The 14161-nt window shown below is 44.5% G+C and overlaps 1 protein-coding gene across 1 annotated transcript in view; it reads left to right on the top strand.

The window, feature by feature from the left end:
- Positions 1 to 14161, top strand: part of SMPX (small muscle protein X-linked) — a 178504-nt gene that overhangs the window by 102222 nt on the left and 62121 nt on the right. The window contains exon 4 of the mRNA XM_063955769.1: positions 6827 to 6982. Within this exon, the coding sequence (XP_063811839.1) occupies positions 6827 to 6967 (141 nt within the window). The 3' untranslated portion in view covers positions 6968 to 6982. The remainder of the gene's footprint in view (positions 1 to 6826; positions 6983 to 14161) is intronic.

Below are 14161 nucleotides of genomic sequence, written 5' to 3'. Positions count from 1 at the left end.
ACAAGAGGATCCACAGCATGCAATACACAGCTTCGCCACTGGGTGGCGATTGTTCCACTAATGAAAACTATAGTATGGTGCTGAATAGCAGCTGATGGATATGGCAGAATACTGCGCAATGTAGCAAGCCCTGACAAGCGGGCCAGTGCACAGTAAATATAGTCTTTTTTTTTTAAATAAAATAATACCGTTGGGCAGAGTACAAATCACTGGAATGGCAGACACCTAATAAAATGATCCCAACAGTACTGTAAGTAGAAATGTGAATACAGAAAAAGATTTGCTCAGCGTCTCCAACGCACACTTTTCTTTGTGTGCGTTGGAGACGCTGAGCCAATCTTTTTCTGTGTTCACATTTCTAAGTAATGTAGAGATCATTTAAAAAAGTAGTTCTTAAACTACAAGCATCGTTTGACTTTACAATGGAGACTTCACACATGCACAATGGTGGTTTTTAACAGCGACACTGAGTCCAGTGTCGGTGGCTCATGGCCCAGATAAGTCTCTTTTAGTTGCTACAAAACAGATGAAAGTTCTTAACCCATTACGTGCTCCTTAAATAGGTTTTTTTTATAGCTCTGAAATTTACCTTTGTGCCATTTTAAATTATTCACTGGACTTAAATGAAAAAACTGAAAAATGGCTGTCTTCTAAGACTTTTTCCTGTATATCTCTCTAGATCTCCCTGGATGCACACCCTAATGAAACATGCTGTACATACCACACAGCCAAATATATTTATCACAAACCGTACTATGGGGGTAATTCAGACCTGATCACTAGGGTGTGTTTTTTGCATCCCTGAAATCAGGTAGTTGCTGACTACAGGGGGAGGGGGAATTCGCTGTGCAAGTGTGCATTCGGATGTGTAGCAGAGCTGCACAAACTAATTTTGTACAGTCTCTGCACAGCTCAGAACTTACTCTTCCACTGTGATGATCAGGCCCAGGGCTGATGTCAGAAACCCTCCCTCCAAATGCCTGGTCCCTCCTGCATTTTTCCGGACACACCTTGAAAACGGTCAGTTGCCACCCACAAATGCCCTCTTCCTGTCAATCTCCTTGCGATCGCCAGTGCGTTAGGAATTTTCGCACCATCCCGTCACTGCCTGGCTTTCTCCGTCGCTGCGGTCTGTTGTGCCTGTGCATTGCGGTGCATATGCATGCGCAGTTCAGACCTGATCGCCCGCTGTGCGAAAACGAACAGCAGTGATCAGGTCAGAATTAGCCCCTATGTCTTGCTCTAATAAAGGGCAAAAAATTATGCTAGTGCTTAAAATGCAGTGAAGTGTTAGCACTACATATTTGTATAAATCTTGTCCAGTGTGGCATTCTGGGAACATGTCATCTTCCTGCTCAGTCCTTCTGGGAAATGACTAAGTATCCCTGTACCTCAGGATGAGGTTCTGATGAGCCGAGGGATACCTCTATTACACATGCTTGAATCACCGGATAAAATAGCCACAGTGGCCATTTTTCTGAGTGATTTTTGCTGCTCTGCAGCAGGTACCGGGCCGACAGAGAGGCGAGTATAGTGAAATGGGTGCAGGGAGTGCGGTATGTGGGCTCCCTGAGCCCATGGTCCCTTGTGTACTGCACACCTTGCACCCATTATAGATACGCCACTGGTATACATATTTACTAAGTAGGACTGCTTACAGGAACAGTATGTGCATGTCCTACCCATTTACACTCCATTCAAGATGGCATATGGTACAGTACAGTGGAAATTTTTTGCAGTTACTGGCACCTTTTGGGCTGACAGTACCAACACAAGCAAACCTAATGGGAAATTATCCAGTGATCAGGAGTCACCATTATTTAGTTTGACATTAAGGTTAAGGCTACAGAAAACCTCTTTTGATTTAGAACATAATAATTAAAATTCCAATCCGGTGATAGCAGTAGCAGGACAACCATCCTATTACTCTCCAAATTGCAAAATTACAGTTCTCATTATGCTTGTTGGGAGCTGTAGGAATAATGTGGTCTTGAAACTGCTGGATTAGTGAAATAAAGTAAACAGTAAAACAGCAATAGGCCTCCTTGACAACAGACTCATAGTGGTAAAATATACATGGGAGAGAAAAAATAGCTTGCTAAATAATGCATAAACTATTTGTGTAATGAAGTGCTGCTCACTAAACGTTCAGTCGACAGACGTGGCTGGCAAGAAATAATTCATTTTTAATGGTACTTGAACTTTTAATTTAAACAAGCACATCTTGCGTTTCTGTTCGATTTGTTGTAGAGGATTTTGTCAGGGCTGGAGACAAGTTCAACTGCCTTCACACTGATGGGAATAAATTGTTCTCTATCATGATGGAAGCTGCTGAGTCTTTTTATTCGGCCGGGTGAGAGACGCTGCTATAATTCCACGTTAAGAATTCAGGTTTAGTAAGAATATTAGTTTTATAGCTCCTAATAAACTTATATTATTTGTCCCTTATTCACTAAATTCCTTCATCTGTTACTTGATATTGAAAGGTTTTCTTCATTGACAATACTATATGGACACACTATATGGACAGTATGTGTACATACAGTGCTTGCATGTCCATGGGATCAGGAGAGCAGTTTGTGTTTTTTGCAAGCCCCCTGGGTGTGTACCTGGAGAAAGGGACTGACCATCGCCTAGGTAAGTATGTAGTGTGAGTGCGCATGAGTGGTTAATAAAGGGTAAGTCTTGTCTTTTTCTTATTTTCTTTGCCGTGGGAGTACAGGTGATAACAGGCCCTTACTATCGGGGCATGCTGGCACTTGTGGTTCTCCAGCTGTTGGGATGCTGGTGTAGGCTGGCTGGGACCTGTAGCCCCACTATAAAGAATATTGGGGAAGATGTATTAAGCCCGGAGACAGCATAAGGAAGTGATAAACCAGTGATAAGTGCAAGGTGATAAACGCACCAGACAATCAGCCCCTGTTAATTTACATATTGGAGCTGATTGGCTTGTGCGTTATCACCTTGCACTTATCACTGGTTTATCACTTCCTTATGCCATCTCCAGGTTAATACATCTGCCCCATTAATTTTATATTTCACACTTTGAACTTCGCACCCACCACTACCAGGTGTGCATAGCATAGGCCCAGGCTTTGCCCCAGAACTCGGTGATCCCTGGGAGGGGGACCTTTTAAGTGGTCGTCTCCACTTATCTAGGAACTCCAGGCCAGTTTGAGTCAGTATAATATGATGGCAGGGGAATCCCGTGATGTGTGTCTCCCAGCTATGGCATTGCCTCTGGCTGGTAGAGACTGGTGCCTGTCACTGGAAAAATGGAGGGACCCAAGTTCAGATTTTCCAGTATCAGAACAGGCTCATAGGTCCAGGTTGGTAAAGCTTTGTTTTTGTTTGTTGGTGAGGTGTTTTTTTTATTAGTTGTTGGTTTCTTTTTCCGGAGGGGGGTATGTAATCTTCTTTTTTGAAATGTAACATCTTAATAACTCTATCAAACACCTTGATAACTCTAGAATGCACCAGAGCCTGCACAGACTTTAAATCTGACTGAAATCAGACATGTCTGAAACCGATGAGTATTACCATTGAAAGAAGCAGGGCCGTCTTAACAGAAGTGTAGGCCCTTGGGCACAGCAATGCACTGGGTCCCCTACCCATCCTCCAGCGGTAGGGGTGGAGGGTGCTATTAGCGACAGCTTTGATGTCCCGTGGGCGGTAGGGGAGTTCTATCTTCCGCTCAGCATGTAGGACCTGGAGCAGTAATTTCTGCTAATTACTCCTTTACTACACAGATGGGGCGGGAGGGAGAACACTAAACTGTGGAAGGGTGCATTGGGCTGAATGAAGGGGCCCTGGTACATGACTTCCAGGGTGCTATGGGGTGTTTAATACGTAGGGTAGGGTAGGATAGTGGAATGAGCTTAATATTTATCATTTTCTGGTGGTAGGGCATCTTGCTTGACTGCAGACTCATATCTCAAGTTCCTGGAAATTGATTTCGTAGCTTTGAATGGGATTAAAAAAAAGCTATAGAGCTCCCCTTTCAGGAGGTACTGGGGACTTGGGGATTAGAGTTCAGGAGCCAGAGCAATCCACCAATAAAAATATAAAACTGCATACCAGGCGTGTGGATCTGGGGCAGTGTCCACCTGCTTGATGGCTGATATCTCTGGTTCTGGGCATAGTAGAGACAAGCTGCCAGTGTCCACTGAAAGAGGAAAGCCCCAACTTTTGCAATATACCATCAGAAACAATCTAAGTTAGACAGAACCTGAGATATCTGGCTGGGAAGAGCAATTAACAGGCTTGGATGGGGACCACTGCTTTGAACTCAGATATCTCCGGTTCCCCAGGGCCGATTTTCAAAAATCTGGTACTCCTGGAAAGAGGGGACCCTCGGCTATTAGCCTAGGGCCCTTATACTCCTGGAGCCCTTGGGTAAGAGCCCATTGAGCCCATATGAAAAGACAGCCCTGGAAAGAAGATAGACACTTAAATATATTGCTTAGTAACTTTGTGATTTGTAGTCTAAAATATAGCGGTGATGTCCACCGTGTTTGTTTAGAAGTCAGATTTACCCATCTCTCTCTCGCGCGCGCGCACACACACACACACACACACACACACACACACACACACACACACATAGCGGTATTTAATTCTTTTCACCACCTTCCACACCCATTCTTTTTCTGCTGATGGGCGTGGTATAATCATTTCAGCTCGCAACCTCCAGGGTAGCGAGGGTGCCCAACCCTTTACACAGCTAAACCTGATTACTATGGGCGCAATATGCGTGATAATGGGGATCACACACATTCTGTGCTTCTAACACACACTGACACACACTCTGCGCTTCTCACACACACTGATGCACTCTGTGTCTCTCACACACACTGACACAGTCAGTGACTCTCTCTGTCTCACACACACACACACACACACACACTTACACACATTGTGCCCGTCACACACAAACACTGTGTATAACACTGACACTAACCTTTTTCCTGTATTCTACCCTCAATTTTATCTCCAGCAGACTCTTGTTTCTTCCTTTCCCGTGCCTCTCACACTGACAAATGCTCTATGCCTTCCCACACACACTGATGTACCTCTCACACACCCTTTTCCTTTCACACACCCTGATGCATACTCTGGCCTTTTTACACACATTGATGCACACTCTGTGCCTCTCACAACACTGTGTCTATCTCACACTCACTATGCCTCTCTCACATGAAAACACTGTTCCTCTCTCTCTCTCTCTCTCACACACACACACACACACACACACACACACACACACACACACACACTCTCCAGCAGCCTCTTTTTTCTTCCTTTCCCAGCAGTTAGTGTATATGGGGAAATTGTCTGAGTGACTGTGTGATGGGTCACTCAGCCAATTGGAACAAGCTAAAGGGGGGTACTCACGGAAGAGATGTGTGCTGAGCGATCTTAACACAGACCGCTCAGCACACATCTCTCACCCCGCTCAGCACAGCGCGATGTGCTGAGCGAGGGGGAAAGCCGACGGGGGTTGCTCACTTCACACAACGGTGAAGTGAGCGACCCGCTAGATTGAGCCTGCATGCAGGCTCAATCTAGCACCGGCGATAGCGATGCGCGGGGCTGCGCATCGCTATCGCTGGAGGGCATACACACGGCAGATCCGTGCTCAAAATCTAAGCAATCTAGCAAGATTGCTTAGATTTTAAGCACGGATCTCTCCGTGTGTACCCCCCTTAACACTGCTGAAGAGTTCCTGCACTGATCAGCCTTAAGCTGGGTACACAATGGCTGATATATCGTCTGTTCAAATTGAACGGCTGATATATCTGGTTGCTTCAGCGGGTGTGCACTCCCAGTATATCTGTGAATTATGTCATACACTTGCTGCAAAGGCCGCTGGTGACTGACATCACAACTGGACGGGCACATGTAAATGCCCGCCCAGTTGTGGCGTCAGGCACAACACATCAGATCTGTATGCACTTACCAATTTTCAGATAGGTTGGCGGATAAGCCAGATGGTTGATCCGTCGGCCTAGTGTGTACACAGCATTACAGGGCACTAGGTAGCACAGCAGCTATATGTACAAAGAGACAGCTTTTCTAGGCCAAAGTACATCCCATAGGAACTAGTCACCAGCCTGCCCCTGCATTGGCTCCACTTCTGATGATAGTGGGTGGAGCTTTGAAGAAGGGGTCCCGCCGGGGATTTACCTAACCCCCTGGCTGCTAGGACAAAACCTATTGGGGCATGAAAATCATTCTCTTTTCAGTGACTGTAGACTTTGAAAATAAAATGTTGGAGAATAGAAGATTTTATGGTGCGCAAGTAGTTTAATTTGCCCATGGATTAAGGCAGAATCAGAATAGATTTTATTAGCCAAGTATACAAACATATCATTCTTTTCTGGTTAACCACAGCTCCCAAGAAAACTAACATAAACACAATGATCCAATTTCATAAAATACACAATCAAGCAATAATTACAACTACTCTATAACTATTACATTTAAAAAAGATTGTAGCACTATTTTAAAAGCCAGCTACTCTCTCAGTTCCCTATGATTGAGTACATCTTATCAGGAAGGAGCCTAATCTCTCCTCTACCCCCAATTTTGCTATTATTGTCTTAACTAAATTGTCTTGTTTGTGTCAATGTCTTGTTCCTTAATAGCTTATGTGGCCATGAGTCTCATTTTCATAGAGGATAGTACATTATGGTTAACCATGTACCAATAAGCTATGTATATAGTTATACCTATGAAACTTGAATTGCAAGTATGTCTACATTGTAATTCAATAAAATTTAACAAAATAAAAAATGCAGTACTTTATTTTTTTTTTTTTATCTAGAGTAATCCAGATGTTTCACCAGAAAAAGAGAAAAAGCAGCTCCCTGGTGCTGTTAAACTTCCTGGGCCTGCAGTCAACCTCTCAGAAATACAGAATATTAAAAGTGAACTTAAATTTGTACCAAGGGCTGAGGAGCAGTAGTGTGATCTAAAGAAGGTGAGACTGCTTGAAATTTTCAAATTGTACTTACAGTATTTTTTTCATTGCAAAATCTGCCGGAATATCCATATTGGAGAGATGAATAGTCCTGAAAATCCTTGTCACTGTTGGAGCTGTATAACCCCTAGGATAAGGGAGCACTGTCTCTTGTCATTTTTGAATAGTGATTTGAAGATGGTGACCCCTTAAGAAATGGACATATTTTGAACTCTACACATGGAACTGAAATATCTACTATATTTGTGTTCAAAGCACATCTCAAAATCTTGTATATGACAGGAAAATGTCCTTACTAGGGAGGACAATCCCATGCCATTTTTTCAATCCCAGGTATTGGGATTGAAAAATGGTCAATCCCGGAATTCCCAGGATACCCAGGATTGGCATTTCCCTGTGTGGTCGCCCCCCTCAACCCGCCTCGCCCACCCCGCACACATAACTCACCATACACCGGTGGCGGGTGGAGAACATCAGCTGATCTCTTCCGGCGGATCCCAGCGGTGTGTGACAATGCAGTGTGACCTCTCACTGCACGTCACACTGCGCTGGGGAGCCGGAAGGATGAAGCCGGGCAGCATCTGAGCATCCTGAGGACTCTCAACGCTGATACCTCAATCCCCGGGATTGGAGCTTCCAATCCCAGGATTGAATCCTGGCCGTTTTTGGGCCTTAATCCTGGGATCCCGCCGATCCCGGGATTGGCCTCTCTAGCCCTTACACATACTGATGCTCACTAATACCCTTTTCAGACTGCCGCAATAACCTGGGTTATTAACGGTTTGACCCGGGTTGCTGCTAAGTCTGAAAAAGGCCAAGAAAAATATCCCGGCAATTCGACCTGGGTCACGATGCCCAGGTTGTGTCTGCATAGCACTTTATTGGTTGTCCGCAGTAGAGCTTGGAGATGACATCATCTCCAAGCATCCACTATAAAGCCGGATAGACCCAGGTAACTGATGAACGTGATCTAGTGTGAATGGCTGGACCTGGGATCAGCCGCCAGTGTGAAAGGAGTCCGACCCAGGTAGGACCTGTGTTCAAAATTCCTGATTGGACCTGGCATTTTGATCCTAAAGGGGTATTAACACAGTTGCGGGAAATTCAAAATCAACCCGTTTCCTGTATCAGTGTGAAAGGATCAACCTGGATTATGTGTCCGGGTTATTCCTGGGACCGGCTTGGGCAGGCTGCAGTGTGAATGGTGCGACCCGGGTTATTCGACCTGAGTTGCGCTAAAAGGACCTGGTTGGCTGATCGGGGGCGCTGGCAGATGGCAGTCACAACATACCTTTGTGCCACCCAAAAATATCCACTTTTTAAAGACTCACACATTTTGCAGTGCAGATAGGGGTTCATTGTGAAAGGAACCAGGAATAACCCGGGTCCAAGGTGCAGTGTGAAGAGTTAGATGAGACTATGAAACCAAGCACATAGATGGGAGCAGTCCAGGCACAGAGATGTGTACATCTCTGCATACTGAACTAAATATGAACATTTATTTGCTTTATAATCCAGAACCATAACAGGACAATGATGCACCCTGGAGCGGACCTGTGCCAGCACGTGTAATGCATAATTGCCTACTCTCCCGCATGCCGTGGAGTCTCCCACTGCCCCTCAAAGGTCAGAAAAAAAACCTGGGTTCCCCACTGTCTCATCAGGAATCTGAACTGCGGGGGCCAGAACGAGGGGACCACCAAGCTCAGACACCAGCCACAAGCCCCAAACCCAAGCCCACTGCTTGTCTCTCCGCCGTTACGCACCACCTAACCAGAAAACAGCTGAGCTAGGAACCAGCAAGGATCACCCCTTCTTGATCAGTGTTTTTGCACTACCTTGATGGGTGGCCTTGTGGCAGCAGAACTGGTCAGTGCCCTCCCCCTGGTGTGTGCATGCGGACCGGGACTGCTTCCTTCACCTGCCCCTGGACGATACTCGTATCTGCAGTAATCATTCTCCTGACCTTACTACAGCCTAAGGGGGAGATGTACTAAGCAGTGATAGGAGTGGAGAAGTGAGCTGCTCTGCATAATTTTATAGTATGCAAATTATAAATGTTACTTCAATGGGCCATGGGCAACTTCTCCACTCTTTTCACTGCTTAGTACATCTCCCCTAAAGCACCTTTTCCTCCAGCTTCCACTTTAGCTCACAGTCCTATGGATTTACTGGTTACACCCCCCCACCACCACCTACCCCCGACTTTTATGTGTTCAGAAATTATTTCGATACCCAGAGTATGTCCATAAATGTACTGTATGTGCTTCAGTGTTTATTGGGTAAGGGTGTAATTTCTGAGGTGTCTAAGTGGTGGGACATGTATTAGTTGGCAACAATGCTCTGTACTATGTAAGATAGAAACTATCTACAGTGGCGATTGAAAGTTTGGGCACCCCAGGCAAAAAATCATTTTAATGTGCAAAAAGAAAGCAAGAAAAGATGGAAAAATCTCCAAAAGGCATCAAATTACAGATTAGACATTCTTATAATATGTCAAAAAAAGTTTGATTTTATTTCCATCATTTACACTTTCAAAAGAACAGAAAACAAAAAATGGCATCTGCAAAAGTTTGGGCACCCTTCAGAGTTAATATCTTGTACTGCCCCCTTTGGCAAGTATCACAGCTTGTAAATGCTTTTTGTAGCCAGCCAAGAGTCTTTCAATTCTTGTTTGAGGTATCTTCGCCCATTCTTCCTTACAAAAGTTTTCCAGTTCTTTGAGATTCCTGGGCTGTCTGTGACGCACTGCTCTTTTAAGGTCTATCCATAGATTTTGTTGAGGTCAGTAGATTGTGAAGGCCATGGCAAAATCTTCAGTTTACGCCTCTTGATGTAATCCACCGTGGATTTTGAGGTGTGTTTAGGATCATTATCCATTTGTAGAAGCCAGCCTCTCTTTAACTTCAGCTTTTTCACAGATGGCATCAAGTTAGCGTCCAAAATCTGCTGGAATCTTATTGAATCTATTTTTCCTTCTACTCGTGAAATGTTCCCTGTGCCACTGGCCGCAATACAACCCCAAAGCATGATTGATCCACCCCCATGCTTAACAGTTGGACAGAGGTTCTTTTCATTAAATTCTGTGCCCTTCCTTCTCCAAACGTACCTTTGCTCATTCCGGCCAAAAAGTTCTATTTTAACCTCATCGGTCCACAGAACTTTATTCCAAAATGCATCAGGCTTGTCTATATGTTCATTTGCAAACTTCAAACACTGATTTTTGTGGTGAGGACGTAGAAGAGGTTTTCTTCTGGTGACTCTTCCATGAAGACCATATTTGTACAAGTATCTCTTTATAGTGGAATAGTGTACCACAACTCCAGTGTCTGCCAGATCTTCCTGGAGGGATCGTGCAGTCAAACGTGGATTTTGACTTGCTTTTCTCACAATCCTGCGAGCTGTTCTGTCTGATATTTTTCTTGGTCTTCCAGATCTTGCTTTAACTTCCACTGTTCCTGATGACTGCCATTTCTTAATTAAATTCCGAACAGAGGATATGGGCATCTGATAACGCTTTGCTATCTTCTTATAGCCTTCTCCGGCTTTGTGAGCGTCAACTATTCTCAGTTTTAGTGTTCTACACAACTGCTTAGAGGAACCCATGGTGCTGATTGTTGGAGCAAGGTCAAATGAGTCTGGGCTTTTAAAACCTTTGAGATTGACATCACCTGGTCTTTCCAGACGATGATTGAGAACAATCCATGACACTTCCAGGTCTCAGCTGTCCAAAGGGGGCAGTACAAGGTATTAACTCTGCAGGGTGCCAAAACTTTTGCAGACGCCATTTTTTGTTTTCTGTTCTTTTGAAAGTGTAAATGATGGAAATAAAATTAAACTTTTTTTGACATGTTATAAGAATGTCTAATCTGTAATTTGATGCCTTTTGGAGATTTTTCCATCTTTCCTTGCCTTCTTTTTGCACATTAAAATGAATTTTTGCCTGGGGTGCCCAAACTTTCAATCCCCACTGTATATGTAAAGCTCAGTGCAATGAAAACGGAAATGGTAATGCAACATAACAATTTAACATTGGCATGCAGCACTGTTGCAATACATGAAGGATGCTAGCATGTATATTGACTTATCAGGAAGGTGGTTCCTTCCCAGATCCCAGCAGCTCCTAAGAACACCTACAAAGTAACTGATTGTCTGCAGCACACCCTCACACCCCATAAAGATAACCAGTGCCATTATATTGGGCTGATTCTGACTCAGGTGCAATGCAAATGATCAGGTAAAATAATTATTTTTTTGTGTGACTGCACATGACATCCATAGACCAACCCTCTGCTCTGGCAGCATACTGGGTTAGTTTTCACCTGCCACTGCAGGACACATTCCTGAGTAGCAATAGATCCGTCCATCGGTGGACCTAAATACACCCCTTTGGGCAGAGCATGACATGCACCTCAGTTGCTCAGCACAACGCTTTCCACTGCACACTAGTTTTCAAAAGTAGGCAAGTATGATGTGGTGTCATAAGAGGAGGGAGCCAGGCTGCCGCCGGACCCTGCGTACACATCCTAAGGACGTACTGGGCAGCTTTTCGATGCATATGCAAGCATCCATTTATTTTAAAAAACATTTTCTTGCCATATGTAGTTTTTCTCCTCTCCTCCTAATTATTATGCAGAGCCAACATTGTAAGTGTCAGCCTAGAGCTTTGTTACAGGTAGCTGCTACTGTAAGTGCTAATCCATCTAGAGAAATAATCCAATATTTCAAGGACATGGAAGCAGGTGTGTACCTAGCATGACAGTGACAAGTAGATAGCCCTGTTATCTAAGTAATAGTACGTAACTGGCAGATATTCTTTTCCTCAGTGCCAGACATGAAGTTTGAAAGCTGGTGCCAGGTGGCTGACAGTGTCTTACCACATGTCGTCTCTACATCTGCTGTAGGATCTCTGGCAACTGTGGCAGATAGAGTCATTCTTTTTTTGTTTCAAGAGAAATCAGATATTCTCAAAACTGGAACAAAACATTGAGGCACTGCAGCTTGTGATAGAATAGTTTCTTGTACGTTTTACTGCAAAATAGAATTAGAATACAATTAAAGTGTCTGATTATGGATTTTGGAATATAGAAAAGCTATTGATTTGTACTCAAACTGGAATCTATTTTATTTTGAGACTTTAACTATGTTGTATGCACAGAGGTGTTTCTGTTACCCACAGTACAAGGATCAGGGGCGATTCTGCGGGAGACAATAGAGTCAGTTACCTCTAGATTCCATCCCTGAAGGAGTACCTCTCCTCCATTGTCCCAGCCAGTTTTCAGCCCAGGTCACTGGTGCCGTTCCATAAGTAGAATAAGGCATCACCCATCTGATGGCTGCAATTCTGAACACTTCTACTCTGCTTCCCTTGTACGTTGTGTGCTGTCAGCCAGCCTAGCTCCTCCGGAGTCCCATGGGTGTGGCTCATTGGGTCGACCATTATTAGGTTGACAGTCAGTAGATCAAGTCCATATAGCTGACATGCAACAGGTTGACAAGGTCATTAGGTTGACGCAAAAAAGGTTGTCAACATTTGTTTTTTGTTTTTCTCATACGTCCTAGAGGATGCTGGGGTCCACTTCATGACCATGGGGTATAGACTAGTGATGTGCACCGGAAATTTTTTGTGTTTTGTGTTTTGGTTTTGGATTAGGTTCCGCGGCCGTGTTTTGGATTCGGACGCGTTTTGGCAAAACCTCCCTGAAAATTTTTTGTCGGATTCGGGTGTTTTTTTACAAAAACCCCTCAAAAACAGCTTAAATCATAGAATTTGAGGGGCATTTTGATCCCATAGTATTATTAACCTCAATAACCATAATTTCCACTCATTTCCAGTCTATTCTGAACACCTCAGACCTCACAATATTATTTTTAGTCCTAAAATTTGCACCGAGGTCGCTGGATGGCTAAGCTAAGCGACCCAAGTGGCCGACACAAACACCTGGCCCATCTAGGAGTGGCACTGCAGTGTCAGACAGGAAGGCACTTAAAAAAATAGTCCCCAAACAGCACATGATGAAAGAAAAAAAGAGGTGCACCATAGTCGCTGGATGGCTAAGCTAAGCGACCCAAGTGGCCGACACAAACACCTGGCCCATCTAGGAGTGGCACTGCAGTGTCAGACAGGATGGCAGATTTAAAAAATAGTCCCCAAACAGTACATGATGCAAAGAAAAAAAGAGGTGCACCAAGGTCGCTGGATGGCTAAGCTAAGCGACCCAAGTGGCCGACACAAACACCTGGCCCATCTAGGAGTGGCACTGCAGTGTCAGACAGGATGGCAGATTTAAAAAATAGTCCCCAAACAGCACATGATGCAAAGAAAAAAATAGGTGCTCCAAGGTCGCTGGATGGCTAAGCTAAGCGACCCAAGTGGCCGACAAACACCTGGCCCATCTAGGAGTGGCACTGCAGTGTCAGACAGGATGGCAGATTTAAAAAATAGTCCCCAAACAGCACATGATGCAAAGAAAAAAAGAGGTGCAATGAGGTAGCTGTGTGACTAAGCTAAGCGACCCAAGTGGCCGACACAAACACCTGGCCCATCTAGGAGTGGCACTGCAGTGTCAGACAGGATGGCAGATTTAAAAAATAGTCCCCAAACAGCACATGATGCAAAGAAAAAAAGAGGTGCAATGAGGTAGCTGTGTGACTAAGCTAAGTGACCCAAGTGGCCGACACAAACACCTGGCCCATCTAGAAGTGGCACTGCAGTGTCAGACAGGATGGCAGATTTAAAAAATAGTCCCCAAACAGCACATGATGCAAAGAAAAAAAGAGATGCAATGAGGTAGCTGTGTGACTAAGCTAAGCGACCCAAGTGGCCGACACAAACACCTGGCCCATCTAGGAGTGGCACTGCAGTGTCAGACAGGATGGCAGATTTAAAAAATAGTCCCCAAACAGCACATGATGCAAAGAAAAAAAGAGGTGCACCAAGGTCGCTGGATGGCTAAGCTTAGCGACCCAAGTGGCCGACACAAACACCTGGCCCATCTAGGAGTGGCACTGCAGTTTTCTAGCGAGAGGATGAGTGCTTCCATCCTTATGTGAATCTGAACCACTAGCCATGAACATAGACCAGGGCCTCAGCCGTTCCTTGCCACTCCTTGATTTTTGGGTCATTTTATTGAACTTTTGTAGTATACTTGACGACACAGAGGTAGAGCAGTGGACTAC

This window comes from Pseudophryne corroboree, chromosome 2, assembly GCF_028390025.1.
Source record: "Pseudophryne corroboree isolate aPseCor3 chromosome 2, aPseCor3.hap2, whole genome shotgun sequence".
Taxonomy (NCBI): Eukaryota; Metazoa; Chordata; class Amphibia; order Anura; family Myobatrachidae; genus Pseudophryne; species Pseudophryne corroboree.
This window is presented reverse-complemented; position numbering and strand designations above follow the sequence as displayed.